Source organism: Dasypus novemcinctus, chromosome 17, assembly GCF_030445035.2.
Source record: "Dasypus novemcinctus isolate mDasNov1 chromosome 17, mDasNov1.1.hap2, whole genome shotgun sequence".
Classification (NCBI taxonomy): domain Eukaryota; kingdom Metazoa; phylum Chordata; class Mammalia; order Cingulata; family Dasypodidae; genus Dasypus; species Dasypus novemcinctus.
Genome location: NC_080689.1, coordinates 37332679 through 37359128, shown reverse-complemented (window position 1 = coordinate 37359128; position 26450 = coordinate 37332679). Strand labels below are relative to the sequence as shown.

The 26450-nt window shown below is 42.3% G+C and overlaps 1 protein-coding gene across 1 annotated transcript in view; it reads left to right on the top strand.

Annotated features, from left to right (window-relative positions):
• FSHR (follicle stimulating hormone receptor) overlaps positions 1-12731 on the top strand; it is a 202552-nt gene extending 189821 nt beyond the window's left edge. Inside the window, exons 9-10 of the mRNA XM_004458772.3 lie at positions 6768-6953; positions 11301-12731. Of these exons, the coding sequence (XP_004458829.2) occupies positions 6768-6953; positions 11301-12537 (1423 nt within the window). The 3' untranslated portion in view covers positions 12538-12731. The remainder of the gene's footprint in view (positions 1-6767; positions 6954-11300) is intronic.
• Positions 12732-26450: the final 13719 nt, after the last annotated feature.

Genomic DNA, 26450 nt, shown 5'->3' with positions numbered 1-26450 from the left:
TTCTTTGAGAATACTGCCCTAGAACCAACGTTAAATCAGGAAACTGACTCTTGTCTCCAAAATATCTCCTCCACAAGCTAACTGATGAAACTTCCTCCCCAACAGGCTCAGTCATTTGTCCCAGTAGATAAGTGCATGGGATTTGAAGTGAATTGAAGAGAGGGCACCCAAACTGATAGTTCCTTTCATGAAAGTGAAATTTCAAATTGAGTGAAGAACGGGGGTCCCTGCACACCTGAGGGTACAAAGGTGAGATGTACTATTGCAAAGAGAAGTAGATGTAAAGTCAGGGCACATGGACAAGCTCCACCAGGTTTTAGAGGAGTGGCCCAGCCTCCTGGCAGTCTCTCATTAGTTTTGACCTTGAGCATCAGCAGCCACCTGTGTTTTCACCTGATATTCTGAACTCACTCAAGATTTTTTTTATTTTATTTTAAGCAATTGAGCTATTGCTGTTTCCTTGGGAAACAGTTTCCTGTGGGGAAAATTTAATGCACTGCCTTTGCAGGCTGGAGCCAGTACAATCATATTCTGATGGTTTATCAAATTGATTTGGCTATAGCTCAGATTCATTTGATAGTTCAGATTCAAACACTGAATTATTTGTATAAGAATGATTCTCTTCCATTACCACTGTACCCACAGTCCTATAGATAGTAAATTGCCTTTTTATCCCGCCTGGGATCATGAAAGAGAGGCCTTCTAGCCATCTGTCGGTGTAGTATACACCAGAACTGTGCTCTCACTTATGGAAATGATTGACCTGTAATAACATCTTTGCTGGGAAAAATAGAAATTGTTCAAATCAGATTTGTGGTTCTGGCTATAACACATTTTATTAAACAGGGCAAAGAGCAATGTTTAACTCCTGCCTCTCCTGACTCGGCATCGTATTGCCAATTACTGTCTTCCTTTCTGCTCACAGGAGGTTATGGTAAGACAGAACAGATGCCCAATAAATCCTCGTCATCCTGTGACACTGATTTTTAACAACTGGTGTGGCAGTGTGTGGAGGAGAGGGGAGTTCTTACCATCCTATGCCTCTGTGGCTGCAATCGCCACTTCATCCCGTTCTTACCTCCAAGACTTTCTTCTGCCAATTCCTTTAACAAATATTTATTGTGTACCTACAATATGCCAGACACCCTTTTAAATGTCTACTCTTGCAAAAACATGGCTTTCAACAAGTTGTTCTTCTGCTCGTATAATTTCTAAACTCTTCTGCCTGACTTTCAAGGCTCAGAGATATTATCCCACACTATGGTTCCCTTTAGTCCTCAAAATATGGCCCAGTACCATCCACCTGAACACCGCTTGCTGCACCATGCTTTGTGTTCTTGGCCTCTGTCCAAGCCCATCTTTAGCCAAAAGTCTCCATAACCGGCTTCCGTGAAAAAGTGAGTAACACAAATGTCTTATTTGTTACTCCTCCAGGGATATTTGTATCTGAATAGTGGAGGGTGCTTTTTATAAAGGAATTAAAGTCTAACATTAGATTTTCAGGTCATGTAGGAGTCTCAAAGCCAGGGAAGAGATGATATGTGCATGTGTGTGTCTGTGTATATATCTGGGGGTGAGGGTTGCATACATGTTTTAGGGGGACAGAGCAAAAGTGGGAATCACACTGAATAAGCATCCAATTATCTCATCTTTGTCAGTGGTGATATAAATTTCTATGAATTTTTCCTAATCCATGGAGCTACCAGAGAAACATTCCATTATTTGGAAGTCTTGACAGGTTCCATGTCTGATCATTCCAGCAAGTATCAAGGAAGCTTTAAGTAAACACCTCCACAAAGACTTTTATTTTCCTGTCTATTACCCAGGAAACGCTTGTGCTAAAGGCTTTTGTAGTGCTACTGACTTTACACCAACGGCTCCCTCCTTTCAACATCTACCAGTTTAAGACCTGGATTCCAACACACTGACAAGATGCCTTAGCCCCAAAGTAGCAAAACCACTGACTGCAAATGGCAGTAGCACATGGATTTTATAGCTGTAATAAAGAGGAATCCAAAAACACAAGCTGGCTCCAGATCTCTGGGCATACAGAAAGGCACTGAAACTTCTCAAGCAGGCTTCCCAATCTAATGCCTAGGCATTGGATTGCATTCAAATCCATCCAGCCAACAAATTTCTGTTTATTCCTGAACACATGTCTATCTCCTAAACTTTGCACAAGGTTGCTCCATTCCTTGGTGCCTTTGATCCTCTTGGTCACATGTGATTGCCTGCCACAGAAATACCATTTTGCTGAGCTATGCCAAATCCAGATTTGCTCTCAGTCTGTCTAGAGTCTCTCTCCCAGATTCAGCATTCCTGTAAGACTTGCTCCAGCCTCTCATTTTTATTAAGATGTTGAGGCATTTCTGCTAATCAGAAAACTATTTTAATCCCTGCTCTTGGGGCTACTGAAATCTGGCTAAGGAGACAAAATAAATATACATGAAAAGTCAGAAAGTATGAAAAAATAGGAGAGATCACACAAAATAGGTACAAGATACTTGGTCAAAGAGAATATCCAGAAGAGTGATTGACTAAAGAGAGAAGCTATAAAGGTCTCCTGGGGTAGAGAAGAAATTTGGGAAGTTCTGGAAAACAATGGCAAGTATAAGAGGAGAGCAAGCCAGGAGAGCTGGGTCATTTAGTAACAGAGAACAAAGCCTCATCGCAGGGACAGGGGTTCAGGGACCAGGCTGTAACCTCCAGGGACCTCAGTCTGAAGGACTATAATACAAAGAAGGGAAATATAAAAGAGACTTTGGAATACTAGGACTTTTATCCCACAGTGGTAGCAATGAACTGTGAGAAGTGGTTAGATTCCAGATACATATGGAAGGTAGGACCAAGAAGTTTAGATATGAAGTAGAGAGAAAGAAAAGAGTCAAGGATGACTTCAAATGTTTTGCAATTAGGGAAACGGACTTGGCCCAGTGGTTAGGGCGTCCGTCTACCACATGAGACGTCCGAGGTTCAAACCCCGGGCCTCTTTGACCTGTATGGAGCTGGCCCATGAACAGTGCTGATGCACGCAAGAAGTGCCCTGCCACGTAGGGGTGTCCCCCGCGTAGGGGAGCCCCACGCGCAAGGAGTGCCCCCGTAAGGAGAGCCACCCAGCGCGAAAGAATGTGCAGCCTGCCCAGGAATGCACCGGCCACACTTCCCGTGCCTGTGAAGACAACAGAAGCGGACAAAGAAACAAGACGCAGCAAATAGACACAGAGAACAGACAACGGGGGCATGGTGTGGGGTGGGGGTGGGGGTGGGGGTGGGGGTGGGGGGGGAGTAAATAAATAAATAAATAAATCTTTTTAAAAAGAAAAAATGTTTTGCAATTAGAAAGGCTACAGGTGGCACAGGTTTTCAGGAGCTCGATTTTTAATATCCAAAGCTTGACCTACCTATTAGAAATCCAAATAGAGATTATAAGGAAACAATTGGATAAAAAAAAAAAAGCTGGAGTTAAGGAAAGAGGAGCAGCCTGGGGATAAAAATTTGTGATCCATCAGCATATGTATGGTGCCTAAGTCATAAGACTGGATGAGTTCCCCTGCAGAGTAAACAAAGACAGAGAAAAGAAATACAGAGGCTGATTCAATGGGCACTCCAACACTTGAAGGTCCGTGATACGAAAAGCAAGGAGCAAAGGAGACTGAGAAGGAACTGCCAAAGAATTTGGAGAAAAATTTGCTGGTGTAAAGAAAGTCAGCAGGAAGATATAAAAATTTTAAATTTTTATGCACCTAAAAATGTCATAAATATATATATAAAGGAAATACTGACAAAACTAAAATAAATATACAAATGCAAAAATACAAATGTGAAATTTTAATGCACTTCTCTCAGGAGAAAAAGAACCAACCAAAAAAAACAATACATAAATGTAAAATTTTAACAATGGTATTGTCACATTTGATCTAATTGGCATCAAACAAGGAGGGGATTAACTATACTATACACATACATACATATATGTATGTTTCATATTTAGGAAATTTTACATTTTAGAGTTAATGATTACCTTTATATATTATATTACATATATAAAATTATATGTCTAAAAGGTTATAATCTGTAAGATTATATATAAACTCTAAGGATATGTGTGTGTGTAGTGTAATCATTAGCTGTAAAATTATAAGTTTTCTTAAATACCCAATAGGGGATCAACAGTCCAGAGATTAGCAATGGCAGGGATGTACTACTAACCCCAGGAATTGAGAGGCTAGTGAGGAAATGCCTTACTGGAGCCCAGGAACTAGGGCAGCTGACACAAGCTGGAACCTCAGCAGATCTGTCCAACGAGAGGTAAGATTCAGCCGCTGCCTGGAGCAGAGGACAGATAAGAACTGCCTTCAAATGTCCCTTCTTCCCACCCTCCAATGTCCCACCAGTGCCTTCCATTCACTGAATCAGACAGGAAGCAGATTGCCAAAGTAGAACCTGGGAAATGGAGCCTGCAGGGTCATCCCTTCTACAATACATAGCAGAGTTCAGGAAGAACATAGAATGGATCTGAGAGTAACCAGGAAAATGACTAGTACACCAAAGTCACTGCTCTGTACTTCATCCTGAGTGCAATGGGGAATCATTGAAGGGTTTTAAGCAGGAAGTCACACTCTGACTGGAATTTCAGTAATATCACCCATTCTGCAGTGTGAAGAATGCATTAGAGAGAGAAAAAGATAGTTGAGGAAAAAAAAGAGAAAAAGAACAGTTATGGGGCTCTTATACTTGTTTAGGCAGAGATTATGGTAAACTAGATAAAGCGGTGGCATAAAAAGGAGAAGTAGAATTAATTGAAACATATTTAAAAGGTAGGTGTGAGAAGACAAGAAACTGAAAGGATGTCCAAGTTAGGGAGAGGAGAAAGTCAAAGGTGATTCCCAGGTTTTGAACAACAGGGAGAAATGCAGGAGTCTGATGGGAAAAACAGAAGGAGGAACAAAGAAGATGTAAATTCAATCAGATGCCTGCAAGTCATCAAAATAGTGGGGTCAAATGGACAGCTGGTTATCTGAACCTGGAATTCAGGAGTAGGATCTGACCTAGGATATATGTTCTGAAGCCAATAGCTTGTACCTGTATCTGAAGCCAAGAGAGTGGGTAAGACCACCTGGGAAGAGTATTGCAGTGAGAAGAGGGTCCAAGTTCAAAGAAACTTCAATATTTAAAGGACACTTAAAGGTTAAGGAACCAGCAAAGAAAATCAGAAGGAAGTCAGATGTAAAAAGAAATCAGAGAGAATGAGATCCAAGAGAGAGTTTTAAAAAGGAAAAATGTTCTAAGTGTGAAAACATTCTCCAGAAGTCGAGAAGGTTAGAACAAAGCGGTGACCTAAGTATTGTTTCCCTAAGAATGGGGGAGAAAACAGATTGGATTAGGAGATGAAGAAATGGTGACATCAAGTGTGGACACCTAGTACAAGAAGTTTGATTGAGAAAGGGAAGTGAGAACATGAGCAGCAGTTGGCAGGGTGTTTTATCGGCAATAGGAAACCATTGCCGATTTTTGAGCAAGAGAATGATGTAAGGAAATCAAGGCTTTGTGAATGTAATTTTCACCAGACTATGAGAACATATGGGGTAGCAAATTATATGCACCCAGCCAAGTTTCATTGCTGTGAGTGTCCACTACCTTGACTTACAGGAAATGCAGACTTTAAAAGAGTACCCTTCCCCCAAATATATTTGAGTCCCCAAGGGTGCTGAAATGAATCAGTCCTGATCATTGCTTGCTACCACCACCAGATGTATCCACTCATGGCCAAACAACAGGCCCAACAGGCCCAAGCTGGTGCCACTTAAAATCTCCTTATTCTCACCAGTTGCTCTAAGTCAGCTGTTCTCAACCTTTTTTGTTCCATGGACCCCTTTGCCATTCAGGTGAAAACCATGTGGACCCCTGGTAAGAACCCCTGTTCTGTTTTAAGGGTTGCTGCTGCCAAGGGCGCTGCTCGAAAAGCACCCACTTCCCTGGCACTGGCTGCCGCAAAGGACTTAAATTGCCCCTTTGTGCTGGCCTCCATGTAGACATCTACTGGTTCATCCAAGCAGTGACGCTCCTACAAAGCAAGAGAATTGTCTCCCTCTCTACATAATGTTTATTAATAATATCTGCCAATCGTTAAGTATTTTCTGTCTACCAGGAAGTTCACAACAACCCTCTAAGCTGGGTATGATTATCACTCCCATTTTATAGCTGAGGAAACTGAAACATGTAGAAGTGATATAACGTGGTCATGGTCACAAATCTACAAGTGGAGGAGCTGGGGTTCATGTCTCTGCTGGCTCATCTGGTTGTGGATGCCATACCCATAACCCCCACTCTACCCTGCCACTTAGGCTTTGTGCTGGGGCTTCATCTCCTGCCCACCAGACTCCTCTTTCCCTTATGATGGCCACAGATTCTGACCCAGCTCATCAGAAATTTTTATCAGCTAGTTTTATGGTAGAGAAAATAGTCTCAATCCCTCAGACCTATGTAAATTGATGGGTAGAAAGAGAGACACTGTAGAAGGGCATTTAGGCTCTAGATCAGCCAGTATGCAAATAGATCCAAGATTCAAGTGGTCTGTTATCTAATTCCTCCTACAAAGACCAGGGCTCCTTTTCTATTGGTGGAATAATGATCTGAGCCAGGTGTGTTGGATGAATTTGAATCTCCCTCTTCACCCATGTAAGATTATCACTAGAGTGCCTGCTGTTTTGCCTGTTAACCAAGCAGGCACATAGTAATCAGGTTCTGTTTACCTTTTCTCCTTATAGAGATATTTCAAGAACAGGGATCCATTCCCTGCCCAGCTATGGCTTAGAAAATCTTAAGAAGCTGAGGGCCAGGTCAACTTACAACTTAAAAAAGCTTCCCAGTTTGGAAAAGTTTGTCACACTCACAGAAGCCAGCCTCACCTACCCCAGCCACTGCTGTGCCTTCGCGAACTGGAGACGGCAAATGTGAGTCTTCTATGTCCTTCCTTTGAGTCCTGTTTGGGCATTTCCCCAGTGCAGAACTTGGTCCAAAACATCTGCAGATTCATGGCATGAAAATAATCCACTTTCAAAGAGATCACCCTAACCAAAACTATTGGGCTTATTCTGAATCAAAGGATGAGTTTTGTTGCAGGCTAGGGAGAGTTGTACTCCTCTAATTCTTTAAAAATGGGCTCATGGGAAAGGACTACCCAAAGGGTATCACCCCTACCAGGTGTCAATTAAGCCAACATGAAAAACACCAAGCATAGTGAGTGACATAGCTGGTGCTATATAATATATGTTCCCTTTTTCCTTTTTACCCAAATGGATTTGCCCTTGAAATCCCAAATTCTGCACCCAGAAATGCCCCCAGCCTACCACCGTCAAAGTTGATTTTAGAGGGGGAAAGCTTAAACGTTATACCAGAGACTGATGCACCTATCTGCAAGATGTGCCAGCCACTCTAACCCTCTCTTACGGGAAGGACATCGATTGGGACATCTTTTCTCTTTGATTTTAGAGGAAGGCCAGGTTTCCAAGCCACAGTTTAAGAAAATAATCCAAACAGAGCCAAGCCCCAATAGGTAACTGGTTAAAGATCTGAGGAAATCACAGACAGCACCTGGAGAGAGTGAGGAGGGAGTGGTTTGGGGATTTCATGTATTCCTGACATTTAAAGGATCTCTTGAAGACAAGAATTGATTGGCTATCAGGACTCCCTCAAAGCACTCACCCTCCTCTGAACTCATCAATACAGTCCTCACCATACAGTTGCACTCAAATGATGCTTTATCACCACTCTGATACAGTGGCCCCACACTAATACAGATTCCCTGTACATTATCTCACTCTATTATTTAACCTTTAACATACATTGTTACGTGAACATGTGGACATTTCCACTGTCCAAAAGCCAAACAAAATAGAGTGCACACCATGAAAAGTGTCCAAAGTAACTAGGAATTCACACTCAGACCCACTGGAAAGATTTTCAGAAAAGGGGAGAATTTTCAGAATTAGCATGCATCGCTGGGAAACTATTCAGGATCACCCATGCCTCACAGATTAGCTCCAAGGTCAGGGAATTTAATCCTGACAACTAGAAGTTGTAAAGGCCTGGGCTGAGGCAGAAGGTTTGCCTCTTTTATATTCCATACAAGAATTCCAGCCAGGGCAAGAAAGATATAAATTTGCCACTAAATCCCTGGAACTGAATACCCATCAGGAGAACTCTCAAAGATGTTAAAATCACTGCAAAAGCAACAGACAGTGTGCCATCTGGTCCAGTACCCACATGCACAGGAATTTATCATATCACTGCATTGCTCAGAATCCTCTGGTCTTGCCACCTGCTGGGAATGCAGACCTAGCTTTAGGATTCCCGCATCCAGAACTCCAGGTCCACCTTCAGTTGTCCCTTGACATGAAGCTTTCCAGATCCTCCAGTTCACCCTCCTCCCAACATTTCTAGGTCCCTGTCATAACTCACCATGAGGGCTTGCTGGGGCAATGCAAGGGGAAAGCCCATGCCTCTTCCATGAAGACATGCCAAACACAGTAACACAATTGCAGTGGATTTTTAATCTTTGTATTTAACAAGTTCACACGCACAAACACAAGGCAATATAATTGTGCTATTCAGGAGATAATTGCAGGATTTACTTTGAAAATAATCTCATTTCATCATTGATCACAGGAGATGTGGTGAAGTAATGGGCTTCAAGTTTCAAATTGTGTGATAACATTGTTCCTTCAAACCTGATTTGTAAATATTGCCCAGAGTGGAAATGTTACACCCTTGTGACTGCGAAGTTTTGACCAAATGTCCCTCCTCAACTCTCACTGATAGGCCATTCCAACGGCTCCCCTCATTTGTCACTGAACCAGATGTTGCCTTATTGTAGTTCTGTGCTCAGCTTGCATTGTTATTTTGCTCTTGTGTTATTTAATTTTTCTTTTGTCTCCACAACTAAGTTTTAAATTGAACTAGTGTGGCATATGCATCTAAGTACACACACAGGTCTAGTCGCTAGCAGGAACTCAACACATAACCATCATCATCTGTCTTCATACTGCTGAGTACTCACTACCAGGAGCTGTACTACTTTGCACCTTTATCTTATTTAATCCTTACAATGGTAATGTCATTATTATGCCCCTCTCACAGATGCAGAGTCTAAGGCTCAGAGATAATAAATAACTTGCCCAACCCCATCTAAATTTGGATCCAAATCCTTTGGCTGGTCTGTCTGTAAAACACAGGCTCTGGGCCACTCTACTATGCCACCCCCAAGCATTTGTTTATTGATCGATTGGGGTCCAAGGGTACCGCTTTCTAAATGGACCCTGGATGAACTCTCAACACCTTATGATACTTAGAAGTTGCCATAGTACTGCAGAGGCAAGCCTTTTCCCTCCGTTTCCACTTTGGTTTCTGTTCTTTTCTCAGAGACACACTGTTTACCTTTTCCCCACTCATGTTCTTTGGTGACTTCTGTTTCATGAAAGGGAAGAATCAATATTTAAAATATGTTTTTAGCAATATCAACATTAAGAATCTTCACAGAAGCCAACCATAAGCCCTGGGAAGTGAAGGTCATCTCTATACGGTTATGTGAAATCCCATTCCAGTGGAATTAATCACAGTCAGAAGACACCAGGGTACTTCATTTCTGTTTCTATAATTGGGCCACAGCTAATCCATGACAGGAATTAGGGGTTTGGATTTAGACTAAGGGCCACCTAATGTCCCTCTTGTCCTCTCTATGCCCATTTTGGAGATTGCCTCGCCTTTCTTGTAAGATCTATGACTAAACTGAAACATTTTCTAAGCTTTGGTTCCCATTCACTTTCAATTACATGTATGCTGATCATTTAGTCTCCTTACTGCAACCCATAATTGATGTGAGAAGCTGTATCACACATTCTTCAACAAAGAAGAGTTCCTTGGGTCAAGAGAAAATGACTTGCTGACAATTCACTTCCCAGAGAGGTGAAAAGGAGGAGGGATTCTACCTCAACAGCCCTTTCTCATCGACTTTGATGGTGAAAAGTTCAGTCCATGTGTTGGAAGACTTAGCAAGCACTCAGCCTTTGATATCAAATGGAGTCTTGACCTCCTCCACTCCCCTCAGACACCTCCCTTCTTCTTATGAGTATCTTTGAAGGATTTTAACACTCACTTCCCCACTCATATCTGAGATAATGAGATTTGAAAAAATACAGTCACCTAAAATTGCTGTAAACTTGCCCCTCAGGGAAAGAGGTGTGTGTATGTGCATGTGCATATGTTTGTGTGTGCATGTGTGTGTGACTTCTTCCATCCAAAAAGAGTCCAGTGTGAAACATCCCCATTCCTTTAGCCTTTGCTTCAAATCCATCTATTACCCACTTTCCCTGCATGTACTAGCCATCTGTCTGGTTAGAATATTTATCATTTGGCTTTCATTCAAATCCCCTCTAAAAGTGTCTCTACTCTGTTGACAAGGTCTCTTGCACATTGGGTTTAAAGGGAAAACTAAGACAGGAAAATGAATTCAAGCAGCACCACACTCCCCAGGGGATGAGTTACAATCTTGGAATAAATTAGACCCCTTTGCAACCTGCATTTGCTCTTTGGGGCATTTACCAAACAACTATTTAATATTGAGAGAGCCAGGCTTACCTTGCAGACAAATTTATGCCTGAGGCCTATTGTGGTCCCTGGCAAATGAGATAATAAAGAACAGGGCCCTCCATAACATTTTAGGTAAATTAGCTGGCCTCCCAGCAGCTTGGGTACCAAAGAGCCAGCAATTTTAAGTGACAGGGCTTGGCTGGGAGCTAACCACAGGCTCTGATCCTCTAAATTTTGTGGATAAAAGGAGCAAAGAAATTCTCTCATTTGAATCAGAATGCAATCTAGATCTTCCAGTGGTTGGAGTAGAGTGTAGGAACAGAGATTTGTCCTACATAAGCAAGTTCAGAGATAGCTCAATGGAGATGGGGGAAGAAAAAGGGTGGAATTGATACCAGGTCTGTAAATTATCTGCACTTAACAGCAAGGCTTAGCTAGTCCCAGGCGCCTTCCTCCCCACAATCAGGTTGTGGCCAGATGGTTTCCCAGTGGGCTGTCTAACTGTTGGAATATATATACAAGTTATTCTGTTCATTTACAGTAAGCAGCATTAACCCTTGAGCTTAGCCTCAAGGGCAGATAAGCTGCTAGAGGAAGGAGAAAAAAAAAACCTCAGGAAGAAATCTCATCATTTCTACCCTGCACAAAGTCAGTGACATATTTGCTCTTCTGAATCTAGAATGGTGATTTTATTCCTTTTTGTATTTTTCTAGGTCCGAGCTTCATCCAATTTGCAACAAATCTATTTTAAGGCAAGAAGCTGATGATATGGCTCGGGCTAGGGGTCATGGTGTCTCTTTGGAAGAAGAGGAGGAGTCCAATTATGGCAGAGGATTTGACATGATGTACAATGAATTTGACTATGACTTATGTAATGAAGTGGTTGGCGTGACCTGTTCCCCTATGCCCAATGCGTTCAACCCATGTGAAGATATCATGGGGTACAACATCCTCAGGGTCTTGATATGGTTTATTAGCATCCTGGCCATCACTGGGAACATCATAGTGCTGGTGATCCTCATTACCAGCCAATACAAACTCACTGTCCCACGGTTTCTTATGTGCAACCTGGCCTTTGCTGATCTCTGCATTGGCATCTACCTGTTGCTCATCGCATCAGTTGATATCCACACCAAGGGCCAATATCACAACTATGCCATTGATTGGCAAACTGGAGCAGGTTGTGATGCTGCTGGCTTTTTCACTGTCTTTGCCAGTGAGCTCTCAGTCTATACTCTGACAGCCATTACCCTGGAAAGATGGCACACCATCACTCATGCCATGCAGCTGGACTCCAAGATACAGCTCCGCCATGCAGCCAGTGTCATGTTGGTGGGCTGGATCTTTGCCTTTGCAGTTGCCCTCTTGCCCATCTTTGGTATCAGCAGCTATATGAAAGTGAGCATCTGCCTGCCCATGGACATTGATAGCCTCTTGTCACAGCTGTATGTCATGTCCCTCCTTGTGCTCAATGTCCTGGCCTTTGTAGTCATCTGTGGTTGCTATACCCACATCTACCTCACAGTGAGGAACCCCAACATTGTGTCTTCCTCTAGTGACACCAAGATTGCCAAGCGCATGGCCATGCTCATCTTCACTGACTTCCTCTGCATGGCGCCCATCTCCTTCTTTGCCATCTCTGCCTCCCTCAAGGTGCCCCTCATCAATGTGTCCAAGTCAAAGATCCTCCTGGTTCTGTTCTACCCCATCAACTCCTGTGCTAACCCCTTCCTCTATGCCATCTTTACCAAGACCTTCCGCAGGGATTTCTTCATCCTACTGAGCAAGTTTGGCTGCTATGAAATGCAAGCCCAGATTTACAGGACAGAAACCTCATCCACTGTCCATAACTCCCATCCAAGGAATGGCCACTTCCCTCCAGCTCCCAGGATCATGAATGGTTCCAATTATACACTTGTCCCTCTAAGCCATTTAGATAAAACAATGTGAAAATGTATCTGAGGCCTGAATGATAATTAGGACTTGTGCCTTTGAAGAGTGTGATAGCTGACAAATGTTTCCACATACTTCATCTAATTGAATCTCCCTGGAACACTTAAAAAGTAAATTGGCCAGGAATTATTAACTCCATATGATAGATGAAGAAACTGAAGTGTTAATAAAACCAACAATAATAATTAAAACATTACAATACATTGTATTTGTATGTTGTTTTATGGTCTATAATGTTCAAAATGTTCAGATTATCTCAACTGATCCACATAAAAGTCCTATTAATTAGGTAGCACAGATAGGAGTTAATTTTGGAGGTTTACAGAAAAGGAAACCAAGATTCAAAGAGATTTATTCTGGTAAAAAACAGAGCTGGAACTAGGTGTTCTGACTCCCATGTAACTGCCAAGAGAAGCAGCAGAGTATTCGTTCCTTCAGCATATACTTACTGAATACCCATGGCTTTATAATGTGTCAACTTGGCTAAGCTGAACTACATTTTCCAGAATTCCCTTTCTTGTAGGTTTCTAGCTAGAGTAGAACACAAGAAATATTCTCAGGAAGAATAGGAGGGCAGAAGGGAAGTAGCAGCCATTTTTACCTCACATACTTTGTTGCTGATTTGGGGATTCAGCTACTCGTTGATGTGAAACAACAGCTGGGCCCTCTTTCAGGGTCACTGACTCCTAAGCCAGGTGTATGTGTTTATCTCCATGACAAAAGACCCCAGCTTCTGAAGGGACTCTGGTCACCAAGGTCACATACAACAAGAGACACAAGTTTTAGTCCATCCTCATGGAGTTCCATCTCATGCATGTGAACTTCCTTCCCTGAATGCCTACCCTGAGGATTTCAAGCACCAGCATCACATCTGGACACAATATCCTTACATAGTTTCATCTCTCAGCATATCCTCTTCCAATGTTGAAGCCAATCTTTCATCCTCTTGCCCTAGGGCAAACCTTTTAAAATTTGGTCCCAAAAGTGTTAAGAAGGAAACCCTTGTAGGACTAGATAAAAAAGCAATCATTTTTACCCATCTTGATATATTGTGAGCATCTAGTGAAAAATAAAACAAATATCTTCGTAAATAATCTAGAGCTATGGCTGTCCAGTAGAGTAGCCACCAGATTTTATATGTGACTATTGAGCACTTGGAATGTGGCTAGCAGAACTGAGATGTACTCTAGGTGTAAAACACATAAGGGATTTCAAAAAATGAGTGCAAAAATAAAAGAATATAAAATATCTTAATTTTTTATATTAGGTTACATCTTAGAAGATTTTTCTCAAATAAGCAGACATACATATGTAGGTAAATTCAGTGTTTCTTTAGATAAGTCTCAAGGTAAAGAAACACTTCCTCCTCTTCCTGTATTAAAATGCAAACAATTGGAGTCTAGTATATCTTCCTCATAAAGAGTGATTATACAGTAACACCTCAAAAGCTGAGCCTTCCACAATCAGGGTTTGTCCTAGAGTAATGGCCCAGATGTGAAAGCATACCCAAACAAAATTTCAAAATCATGCAAGTTGGTTTGGTTTCCTTTTTAGCTTTTATTCCAAAATCTCAAACACAATAAAGAGCACCACAGTCTCCCAGAGAGTCCTCAAGTGCCCATGTCTCCAGAGGTGATATTCAAAATATTAACAACTGGTACAAACTGGGTGAATGTTGGCCCTGGCTGTTTCCCTCTCACCCCTGATATTGCCCTGGACCTGTTCCCATGTCTCTTTCCTCAAACTGCCACCCACCAAAAAGGTCCCGCCTAACCAGCATCTCATGCCACATTCCTCCCCTCTTCATTTCTCCAGATTCTCCTTCACTGAATCCCAAGAACCAGTCAGTTGAGGCAGGCTCCTCCTTGGAGGAGTCAGAGCAAAGAGGCTGAATGAGTAAATTCAGAAGCTTTTACAGGGAAGAGTGAAGAGAGGGACTCAATACACATGTTGATTAACAATTTTCATCCTGCTACATACAAAAGCAGCAATAGGTGGCTCTGTGTGTTAAACATGGAGAGTCCTTTAGACATTACATCTGGGAGAAATAGAGGAAAGAAGGCAGAAAGCAAGAGAAACAGCCCCTTTGTACCTGCATCACAGAGATGGGGCAGACCTTACCAGAAGTGACATTCTGCCTTACTTAGCCTCATACAGCATGTCCATTAAAAATCAGAGAAAGATCATTGCAACTGATTTATTTAGTCTAGTGTGATGGCCATGAGCTTTTGATTAATATTTTATTTTATTAGGAAAAGCTAAAGGTACAAACAAGGAGTGACCTTTCAACTTCTGTACTGTAAGGGGCATTTGAGGAAAAAGAACATGTCCCCAGTTACAGGATGTTTTTGCTTCTTTGTTGAAAGAGCTGAGTCCATTAAAGAAACTAAACAAAAATCAGCACAAAATAATGCCCAAACACGATGTTGTGCTTGCTGGTTCTCATTAAAAGGTTTTCAGCTGTAAGAGGCAGAAACTCAAATAAGAAATGACTTACACAGTAAAGCCAATAACACAAGATGTTCCAGGCATCAACTGGCAGCTCAATGATCTCAAGAATCCAGGAACATTCTCTCTTTGCTCTGCCATCTTTAGAATAACATCTTCCCTCATGATAGCAAGGTTGCTCTTATAGTTCCAGATGCTACATGCAGGCATGACCAAATCCAGAAAAAAGAAGCAAGGTCTTTCCTTCCGTGCATCTCCCTCCAAACAGAAGAAAATTTCTCCCTTAAGACCCTCAGCAGACCTTTTTTTCTACCCATTGGCCAGGATTTCTGCCTTCACTACAAGAGAAGCTGTAAAGTGAACACCTGCTCTGGTCAGCCTCTAGAATGGAAAGTGGGCTCTGCAAGACAGGAAAGTGGAGGTGACTCAGAATGGGTGAAATGGTTGAGTAGGAAACCTCACCCTTAGACCAGAGTCAACCGAAATCCTCTCCCACAGGATGAAGTCTATGAGGCTCAAGCTCTGGATGCATATGGCACCTCCACATGTCACATTTCATGCCCTCATCCTTCTTTCTCTCCTCTATCTCCTCCTATAGCCTGAGGTCCAGCTATTATTCCTATGTCCATCTGCTCTACCCCTCCCTGGTGCAAACCCTAGAGGCTGCTCAGAGCTGGAGGCCAGACATTGCCCAAGAAATCCCTTTGTAGAGTCAGGATGTGGGAGAAGAGAAGGAGAAAGATGAGAGAAAAAAAGAAAAGAGAAGTAGCTAAATAAATGGACTAGAATCAGAAGAGGGAAGACATGAGAGAAAAAGAGAAAGAAGACTAAAGCAGAATGAAGAAAGGGGCAATGCAAAAAGCAGGCAGTCTCTGACTATTCCTTTGTGCTGGAGCTTGCCCATTTCTGTCTTTATTTTAAAAACAAACAGACAAAAACCTTCAACTCATCACAGAGGGTTCAATTCCAAACACTGAATGAGGGCCAGTCCCAGTAGTCCTGCCCCCTGGCCATATCAAAGGATTCTAGGCTTCCTATCACTCCACATAACTTGGTCTGGATACTCAAGATCTAGTTTGAAGGTTGAATAATGGAAAATATTTCTAAAGGTATTCAAAGCCTCCTCATTTCAGGCCTCAGACAATACAAGGCAGCCTGATCCTTTTCATGACCCAAGGTCTTCATCATATTCTATTTCCCTCCAATAGCATCCTCTATGACCCCTGTATCCCCCAGAGCATTATTCTGTTCTGGGATATCTGGGCCTCAAAAATGCACTAAATCCCAAAGTTCATAAAAGCATTTTCTTCATTGTGCTCTTGCTTCTTTTGTTCTGTTTTCTTCACAACACAGGATTGCTTGAATCCTGAGACATTTCTTATAGATACAAAAGGGAAAGAATATCATAAAATTCATCATATTTTTAGTGATATTTCCCACATAATAAGATGCAGAAAACATTTTTGGTTCTGCACTTAGAGAATGCTCAGGCAATTTTTCCCCCACGTATCATTAGCTAGGGTCATTTAAACTGCCAGGTATTAATGAGTTGCATAAAGATGTGCTTTGGTCAGGGAAGATTTTATGTTGCTTCATAAACAACACAGGCTGTACCACAGAGTTCCTGGCTCTAAAGAATGAATCTACCAAATGGCTATGTGTTCTTATTGTGGAAATTAGGCAGCTAGGGGGAGTGAAGGTGAAGGAGGCCCAGGGCACCTGGTGAGACTCTGGCCACCAAATAACTCCCTGCTTGCTTATATTTACCGAGGTAGAAGGCACTGTGGCCCAGGGTTGAAGCCTGATGCACATCTGTCCTTGCCAGACTGAATGTGCTAGCCTGAGAGGCGTGAGAATTGCACCCAGCACCACACACAACCCAGGACAGTCTGGCTAACTCTCCATTGTCCAGGAAAATATAAAGGCACAAACAAGGAATGAAATTTCAGCTTCTGCATAATAAGGGACATCTGAGGAAGGAGGAAGACACATCCCCAGATATTGGGTGTTCTCTTTCCTTGTTGAAAATACAACCGAGTCCATTAAAGAAACTGAGTTGTGGGAGGGAATCTGATCAATAGACTCAAGGGTGAGCATTTGGGATTGTACAAATGGTGTTGAGTAAGTTACATCACTGGTGGCCACCTCCAGAAACCAAAACCTAACCGAAGGAGCCCACATGTTGAGATAGTCAGTCATGGGATTTTAGGACCAAAGGAAACCAGGGGCTTATTTTATTCAAGGACCTCCTTTATTTAAAGATGGCAAAATGAGGACCCGAGGAGGGGAAGGACTTTTCCAGTGTCACATGACTGGCTCATAGTGACCAAACCAGGACTATTCAACTGTGACTTCCAGAGAGCGCTCTGCCTTATAATTCCTTCCTCAAATCAAGGGTGGGAAGGCACAAAGACACCCCGAACTTAACCACAGCTAGCAGCCTAACGAATCAGCCTGAGGAAGCCACCCGCTGTGGGTAATGGAGTACCTGGGGATGTTTTCAGCCTTAGACCGTGAACTTTAAAAGAGCTGTGAGAATTCACATTCATCTCTCTCAGTTTGTATTGCGTTCCAATCTCTATTCTCACAGAATGCCCCACTGAGAGGGAAAAAGATGGGTGCACTGCCTTCCTGGAGGCCACCACAGGAGGCAGGGAATGCCTGGCCTGTATTGCCACCCTGGCATGCTCCTCTAAACCTCCTCCTAGACAATTGCAAGTCCTCTACCCTCTCATTCCAATCAGACTTAGGTCCCCTGTGCACGCCCACACATACACACATGCACACAGACACACAAAGGGAAGGAAGGGAGGGAGTGGGAGGGGGAAGAGGGAGAGGAGAAGTGGAGAGGAAGGGAGGGAAAGAATACCTCTTCAAAAAGCACCAATAAGAAGAGACTGCCTCTATCTGTGATGTGATGGAAACTCTTCACAGGTCACATCCCTTCAGAGACCCCAACAAAATGCTCCCCCCCACCCCCATCTATCCCCCATGCAGCTGGAGCTGCTTTTGGCCTCGGCTCCCCAGTACCACAAGCAAAGGTACTGTTCACTCAGTAACTGGCCCAGAAAGGCCTTCAGCCACTTGAGCTTAGGGAGTATTGGCTGTGGGTCAGTCAGGCAGGTGTAGGAAGTCTGTCATGCTTAAGGCTTCTGAGTTTTCTGTGTATTTCAGTGAACAGCTTTAGATCAAAATCAAAGCACCAACCTAGTTGTGGGAGGGAATCTAAGCAAAAGACATAAGGGTTAGCATTTGGCATTGTGCAAATATTTGGTGTTGGAATAAATTATATCACTGGTGGGCACCTTCAAAAGCTAACTAAAGAAGCCCACATGCTTAGCTACACACTTCTTATCTTCCATTCATTCGCTCACTCATTCAAATATTTATTAGGTGCCTACTATAGAGCCATGCCCTATTCCGGTTACTGGAAATATAGTAGCAATAATTAGAAAAAATCCTGCCCTCCCAGAGTTTACATTCTAGTAAAAGTGACAAGATATATAAGCTAAGTAAGTGGGATACAGTATATGCTAGCCAGTGATAAGTTCTAAGAATAAAGAATAAATCGTGAAAGCAGGGTATGAAATGTCAGGGGGTAAAAGTCTCACTGAGGAGGTGACTTTTGACTAAAGACAAGAAGGAGGCAGAGCATGAGTCATGAGGATGCAAGGATGGGGATTTCAGGCAGGGGGGAACAAAGTACAAAGGACCTCAGGCCCAAATGAGCCTGGACCGGTCCAGTAAAGCAAGGTCAGGGGACAGAGAAGCGCAGGGAGCCAGAGCATATGCTTTCCTTATTTCTAAGAAGGTGGGGTGGGGGTGGTTGAAAGGCCGTAGTAAATATTAGTTGGGCAAGTCTGTGCGGACTGCCTAGCCCAGTGTTTAACACTGGGACAGCCTCAATTCCTCCAACAGCTTCCTCCACTTCATCCTCCCCCTCCTCAACCAGGTCCCCAGGTTTCCCTGCCTCCCCCTCTGCTGCTTTCTTCACCATCATCTCTCCAGCCTCCCTACAGCAAAGCTGCTCTCCTGCAAAGCTGTCACTTTGGAAAGGATATGATAAATGCTTCACACCACAGTGATAATAACCCCTTAAATTTCAGTGGTCTTTACACATTCCAAAAGACTTTGACTTGCATTGGCTCATTAGATCTTCAACACAGTCCTTCGAGGCGGGAAGGATGGGTGAGGGTTCTGTTGTTACCAAAGCAGAACTCACCATTTGGAGGTAAAGTGACCTAACCAGGGTCACAGCACTAACCAATGGCAGAATGAGCCAAGCATTCAAGCCGGGCTCCCACCCTGATTGTCTATTAATAACTATCCTCAGCTGAGCATGCCCCCTCCTTGGCACGGATGAAGGCAGTGTTCTAGATCACGCTCCTGTGGCAGCAGGACAGGGCCGGCAGCTGACCAGCCCTACCATCTCTCATGTCTCTCACAGTGGAGCTTTGATGGTGTGAAGTTGGTCAAATGAATAAGAAAAATGGCACAGCCAGATGCACAAGTGAGCAGGATTTGTCTCCAAGTCCCTGTAATACCATTTCTCCTGATCCTATGCCCAAGGTCTCCCTGACTGCACATAGCTAAGCTCAGCAAAAGTTGGGGAGAGAAGAAAAGTAAAGTCCATGAAGTGTGCCCTGGCCAGGAGAGCCCTAACTCAAGGGCCAAACTTGGCTGTGGGCCGATGTGGTTAAAGAAGGAGTTTGAAAACTCTCAGGTGCTTCTTCAATTTAAGCACTTTAACTTAAGTATAGTTCTGTTCATCCCCAAGAGAGCCCGTTTGTTTGGAGAGATTAAGATCATTGTATGGCCTGGCTCTTTTCTCTACCACAATCAGTCATTTCACAAGTGGGTGTGTATAGGGAATCAAACACGATGAGAGGCCCTGCGCAGCCAGGCCGCTGGCCTGGACCCCATCAGGGCCCTGGTTATCAAAGTGTGTTCAGTTCAGGCTTGGGTAGCCATGGCCCCTTGGCCTCCTGGCCTCCCAGATGCCTTGCCTGTGGGTTGGGACATGGCCAGAGGAGGGCTGGGGCAGGCCCACTAAAACATGGGAAAACCCTTGAGGCACAGCTGGCAGGCCAGGATTGTCACCTTCCCTGGGGACACATCCTCGTGGACCCAGCCATACACTTCAGATCACTCCACCACGTTGAGCAGGACACCTGGCACTGCCTCAGTCTCCATCTCTGTGCCCCTGCACCTTCCTGGTGACTTCGACATCGTCATGGATCGCCTGCCCTGGAACGCAGCCTCCTGGTGCTTTGATCTGCTCCATCCCGGTGGTGTACATCTTCATGGGCTTTTGTAACAAATGGCCACAATCCTGATCTCACAGTTTCCACAGAAACCCCTCCACTGTGCAGTCCCACTGCTTACCTCCCTTTCCCCAGATTTTCCTCCTTGATCATGCCTCATCTTTCCAGTTGCCAGCTTTTGTGCACATTCTCCTCCCTGCCTGGGAGGCCCTCTCTAAACTTGTCTGCTGATTGAGTCCTCCTCATCTACACAACCCAGCCCAAGCATCACTTTATTCATTCAACATACACTTATTAACCTCCTACTTGGAAGCAGACACTGGGCAAGGCAGCGGGATTACAAAAATTGAGTAGACTGCCTTCCTTCCCCTACAGAGACCAGTCTGTTTCCTAGTGCAGGGAACAGACAAGTAACATTGAATTCCAGCCATGCGGTCATTTAAACAAACAACTGTGGAAGCACGGGGTGTTTTTTCTTTTACCAGACTCAATTTCACCAGGCAGTGGGCTATGCCCAGAGACAGACTGGGATGCCCTACCTGGAGGTTTATATCTTCATTTATCTTCTTTTAAATATACATTGTAGGCAAAATATGAGTACATCTGATCTCTTCCACTGGATTACCACCCACTTGAGCAGAGATTCATCTTAGGAACAGAAAGAACTATTATTAATTCCTCTCTTACAAGGTGCCAGACATGATGCCACAACTTCACACATGTGATTTCAAATAATTCTTCCAACAACACTGCAGGGGAGGCTATTTAGGTGTCATCTGATTTTGCAGATGCACAAAATGAAGTTAAAAAATTGTCCAACATCACACATGGCTGGCAAGTGACTGAGCCAGGATTTCCTCATTCATTCATTCATTCATTCGTTCATTCATTCAATAATTCTCACGCTACTAGTACATGTTAGATAGTATGTCAGACTCTGTGGGTACATTAAACAAGAAGGCCCCTGCCTAACTGGAGTATGCATTCTGGTGGGGAAGACAGATAATAAGCAACTAAGTCATGAAAGAAGAAACATAATTTCAGGTGGTAACAGGGCTATATATAAAAGAATAGAGGAATGTAACTGCAAAAATCTGGGACAGGAGTGCCTGCTGAGACAGGCTGGTTTAGAAGCTGTCTAGTTGCAAAGCTCAGCCTTTCATCAATCCCTTTTACCCCTCCATATGCCTCTGCAGTTTATTCAGCAAGCAACTCTGCTTCCACATAGTCCACTGTTTTCTCCAAGTCTAGCAAACATTTGCAAAGTTTACCAAGGCCAACGACTTTCAGATGTTTTTACTGAGGTGCTGCAGAATTCACAAGATGCTTCTCACCCTTGACAAAATAAATAGCTGATCTGTGCTTATATTGCTGCCTGACAAAGAGGAGGATCATCAGGAAATACATCATTAATGTGCAGTGTGCCTACCATGGACCAATTAGTTGGGTCACTGTGATCTGCAGCCTGCAGATATGTAGAGGCATTGCCCCATGTGGAGTGATTTGAAGGAAGTTAATGCTCACTTTCCCTCCACTCCCTCTCCCTCATCACCCTCACTCCAAATCAAGAACCTCCTCACTCCTAGGACCCTGGGATACCTGAAATCCCCACCCTTCCAATGAAATGCATAAGGGAGGAAAGAGGAAGTCCAAAGATCTAGTTTGATTTTTGAACTTCACCCTTCACTGGTTTTGTGACCTTGAAGAAATTACTTCATGTCTAGGAGTCTCAATTTCTGTAACTATAAATTGGAGGAAATACCCTATTTTTGGAAAGGATATGTGAGTTAAAGTGTGTGAAAGAATGCTGAAGACTATCCAAACATCACAAATACTGGGCCAGTTGAAATGCAAATGTTACTTGGGAAAGGTGTCAAAGTCAGTGTGATATAATTAGCTGAGTTCCTACCACCCCTTAGGGCGTTACTCTTAGGGAATGGAAGACTTTTCTGCTGGAGAAAATGGGGTGGTGGGAGCCAGGGTGGACTTACAGGGTAGCCAGATGGGCAGCCTTAGAGCTTGGGGCATGGGTCTTGAGGAGAGAAAACAGCCGGGAGGAAACGAAGGAGCATTGAGGAACAACCCAGCCCCTGTCCCATGACTCAGACTCCCTGAGTGCCCAAGTATAGCCTAGAAGAAACCCAAGGCCCGCTGGGTGGGATTAGCAACAGAAATCAGCACTTCGAAACACTCAGCTGAACCTCAGAATGCACGACTGTGAACTCTGTCTGCCAACATTGCTCAAGTTCCAGGACAGAACAGACTTTCCAGAATACAATGACTCCTATGTATTTACTCAGTATAAATGAAAAACTATGTCACAAAAAGGTTTGTACAAGATTGCTCATAACTGCTTTATTCACAAAAACCAAAATCTGTAAACAACCCAATTGTTCATTAAAAAGAGAATGGATAAATATCTTGTGGTATAATTATACAACGGAATACTTTAAAAAAAATCTACTGATACATAACACAGCATGGATAAATCTCAAATGTACTAAGTGAAAAAAGGAAGACACAAAAGAGTAAATACTGTGTGATTCCATTTTTACGAAATTCAAGAACAGGCAAAATTAATCTATAGCAATAGTAGTCCAAAAATGGTTGCCTCAGGGGTGGAGATTTACTGGGAAGGAAAACTTTCTACAGTGATAGAAAAAGTTTCCATCTTGTTTTGTGTCATGGTTATACTCATATAAAGGATTACCAAATTCATCAAACTGAACACTTAAGATCTGTGCATTTTATTGCCCCAAGTTTTAAAAAAACTACCAAAAAATGCCAAATGTGTTCCTATATGCAAGTAACAATTAGAAAAGATAGAAGAAAAAAAAAAACCACTCATATTAACAACAACAAAAACCGTAAGGTACATAGGTGTAAATATAACAAAAGGCAAGACTTTCACAAAGAAAATTATAAAACTTATTGAAAGATGACCTAAATAAATGAGATATACCATATATTCATCAATGTGACATACAATATATATATATTCAATACTGTAAAAATATCAATTCATCCCCAGATTAATGTATTAAATCAATGAAATTCCAATTAAAATCCCGGCAGTGTATTCATGGAACTTTAGAAATCAATTTCATTAGATCTAATAAAGATGCACATATCATAAGACACAGAATTTCTACCAACATATCCCAGGGAAATCATGTTCTTATGCACAAGAACACATGCATAGGAATTACCATTGTACCATCCTTTAAGAAACTCCAATAAATGCATAAATTGCTTTTATTTATTCCTGATTAGTGAACTGTTTCTTTGTAGTTGGAAAACTAGTCAGCAAGACGTTGATTCTTTGGAATTTAATGATGCATCCTTCGTGGCCTTGTTTCCTGGTCAAGTTGTTAAAAACAAACACTCTCTGTAAACTCAAAAGAATGTTCATTCTCTGTTTGTTCATTCTCTATTTCTCTTCCTCCTAGAGTAATTTTATCCTCTTGAATATAATTGCTTCCTCCCAGATTCATTTCACTTTTAACTGAAATACATCCTTCAAGAGTTCTTTCGAAGCCCATCCTTGGTAGTAATTATTATGAAACACTGAATACCCGAAAATATCTGCATTTCATCTTCACATTTAAATAATAATCTTGCCCATTATAAAATTCTAGTTTTATTGTCTTTTTTCCTTCTTCAACAATTTGAAGATATTAATTCGCTATTTTCCCATATCTAGTGTAGCTGTTAAAGTATGATGGTAATATGATTTTCTCCTTTCTTTTGGGTAATTGCTTTTGCTCTTTGAAGCTTTTAGAATTGTCTCTTTTCTTTCTATATCCTTTGATGTCTCTTTGTGAGGTCATCTATCCTGTTCAGCATTCTCTGAGTCCTTTCAATTTGGAGTCCCTTCTCTCCTATCATCCTGTTCAAGGGATATTTATACTTCTATTTCAGTCCTTCATATCTCTGAAATTGCATTCTTATATCTCTTTATCTTTTTTCAATGCATTCCAAGAAAGTTCCTTATTCCAATGTTTTCCCTCCACTAATATGTTCTTTGGCTGTATCCATTCTGATATGCAGCCCACCCACTGAATTCTTTATTTCAGGATTATATTTAGGTACTCAGTATCTCCATCAGTTCTCCTTTGGAGTGCTTCTTCCTGCTTTATTTTTCCAATATCTTCCCTTATCTAAGGATAATTAGCATACTTATTTGAAATGCTAGGTATTCCTGTTTCATCAGTTTTGCTTCCTCTGATTTAACTTATTTTGTTGAATTTTTTCATAGAAATTTTACCCCTCTTATCTCACCATTTTTCCTTGTAAGCTCATCTTTCATTCCCTTGGGAATATTAACTGTTCTTGCCATAACATCTACCTGGGAGAAGGGTAAAAATTTAGGCCCTGCTTGTTCTCCAGGTGAGGTAAAGGAGAATAGTCTTCCAAGTAGAATGTCTCAAAGGTTACCATCTTAATTCAACCATCCCTTGATGCCTGACCAATCCACCAAGCATCCCCCTGGTCTCCAGGTTACATCCCATCACCTTATGTTCAGTGATGTTCTCACAAGGGTAGACAGACTTGATTATATTAATAATTTTCTAGCCTACTGGTCAGGGTTAGGGAGGAGGCAGGGTTAAGGGCATACCCAGGGGCATCCAGGTGTTTTGGTTACTAGCTTCTCACCTGGCTACAAGGCTGCCCTGATGCCACCCTGCCCTCAGAGATAGATAATGGATCACCCAGAGTTAAGTGGGGAAAAGCACAGAGAATGCTCTCTGCCAGCCAAACTCTTGGATGCCCCTGGCCTTCTTCCCCTCCAGTCCCTCATACCTACCATCCTGGTAGCCAAACATTCCTCTCCCTGAGAGTATCTCACTGTTTTTGTGTTAGTTAAGAAAATGGCTGAGATCCACCAATCTTACCTTCCCCTGTGACATCTCCATGGTTGGATTCAGAAAAGAAAGCCAGTGGACTGTAAAGACTGAATCATGTGAGACTCCAGTTATATTAAGGCTACATAATAAGAACTCTGTCACGAGAAATTTTTTAAAAATACGTTGTAAGAGGGTACTGATGGCTCAGCTCAGAGCTAGATTACATGTTAGCTCTGAACTCAGGCTACACATCTTTACTGACCATCCTCAAACCAAAGGGAGAATTTCAGAATCAATGCAATATGATCAAAATTTACCAAGGCCAATAGAGAAAGAATATTTGACTACTTTCAATTGCTCAGGGGCAGTAACTCCTGAGAGGACTGAATAGACCATCTCAGAAATATATCCCATAGGACACATCCCTGCCTTCATCTCATATAATTCATCTTCTCAGGGTATCTTGCCAAACTTATCCGCTCCTTCCCTTGCTGAAATATTAAATCTTTGACTACTCTTATTTATGCTGCTCCAATAAGAAGATCTAGACAATGGTTAGGATAATGGTCCAGGGTTTTCATATTAGAAAGGCTATAATGGCAGCATAAAGAATTCCAGGTAATCACTAATTACTCTGAGATTGAGCAAGATACTCCTATATTCAATTATGGAAGTACTGGATTATAGCAGATAGAATGAATTTCTTTTTCTCTGCTGAAAGCAACTTGGAATTTGCCTGGTACCTATGAGAAAAACATGAATTGAGCCTACAAGAAATTTGCCCTGTTATAGACACTGTTTTCTCATAGTGAAATAGTATCAAGCTATAATCCAAAGATTTTCTGGATAAGTGTCTAAGGTGTCCCTCATGCAAGGTTCTTTGAGGAAGCATGGAATAAAAAAATACTGCCATTATTAATGATAAGATTGAAAATATGCCCTTAACATTGACTAGAGATATATCATAAATCCTTCCTATATTTCTCAGCATTTAGAGAAGGGACACAAGTCTATCATCACAGATCATTGTGAGGATCCAGTGACAACTAAGGGTGCCCTGATCAATAATAATATATTCCCAGAAATAATGATTATTTCCTATGTCTTCTGTCTATAGTTCTAGACCTAAGCAGACACACCCAGACACACAAACATACCACCATACAAGAGCCCTTTTCCTCTCTAAGTCCATTTTACCCCTACTCCCTCCTTTATTCTCAATGTGTGGCAAAGACTCTTGACCACTGCTCTCCCAAAGAGAGATTCTGTCACCCGGCCACAGGAAAAAAATTAAAATCAGAAAAAAGTAGGCAATGACAAACCAAGATTCTTCAGTTACTTCCTTATTCTC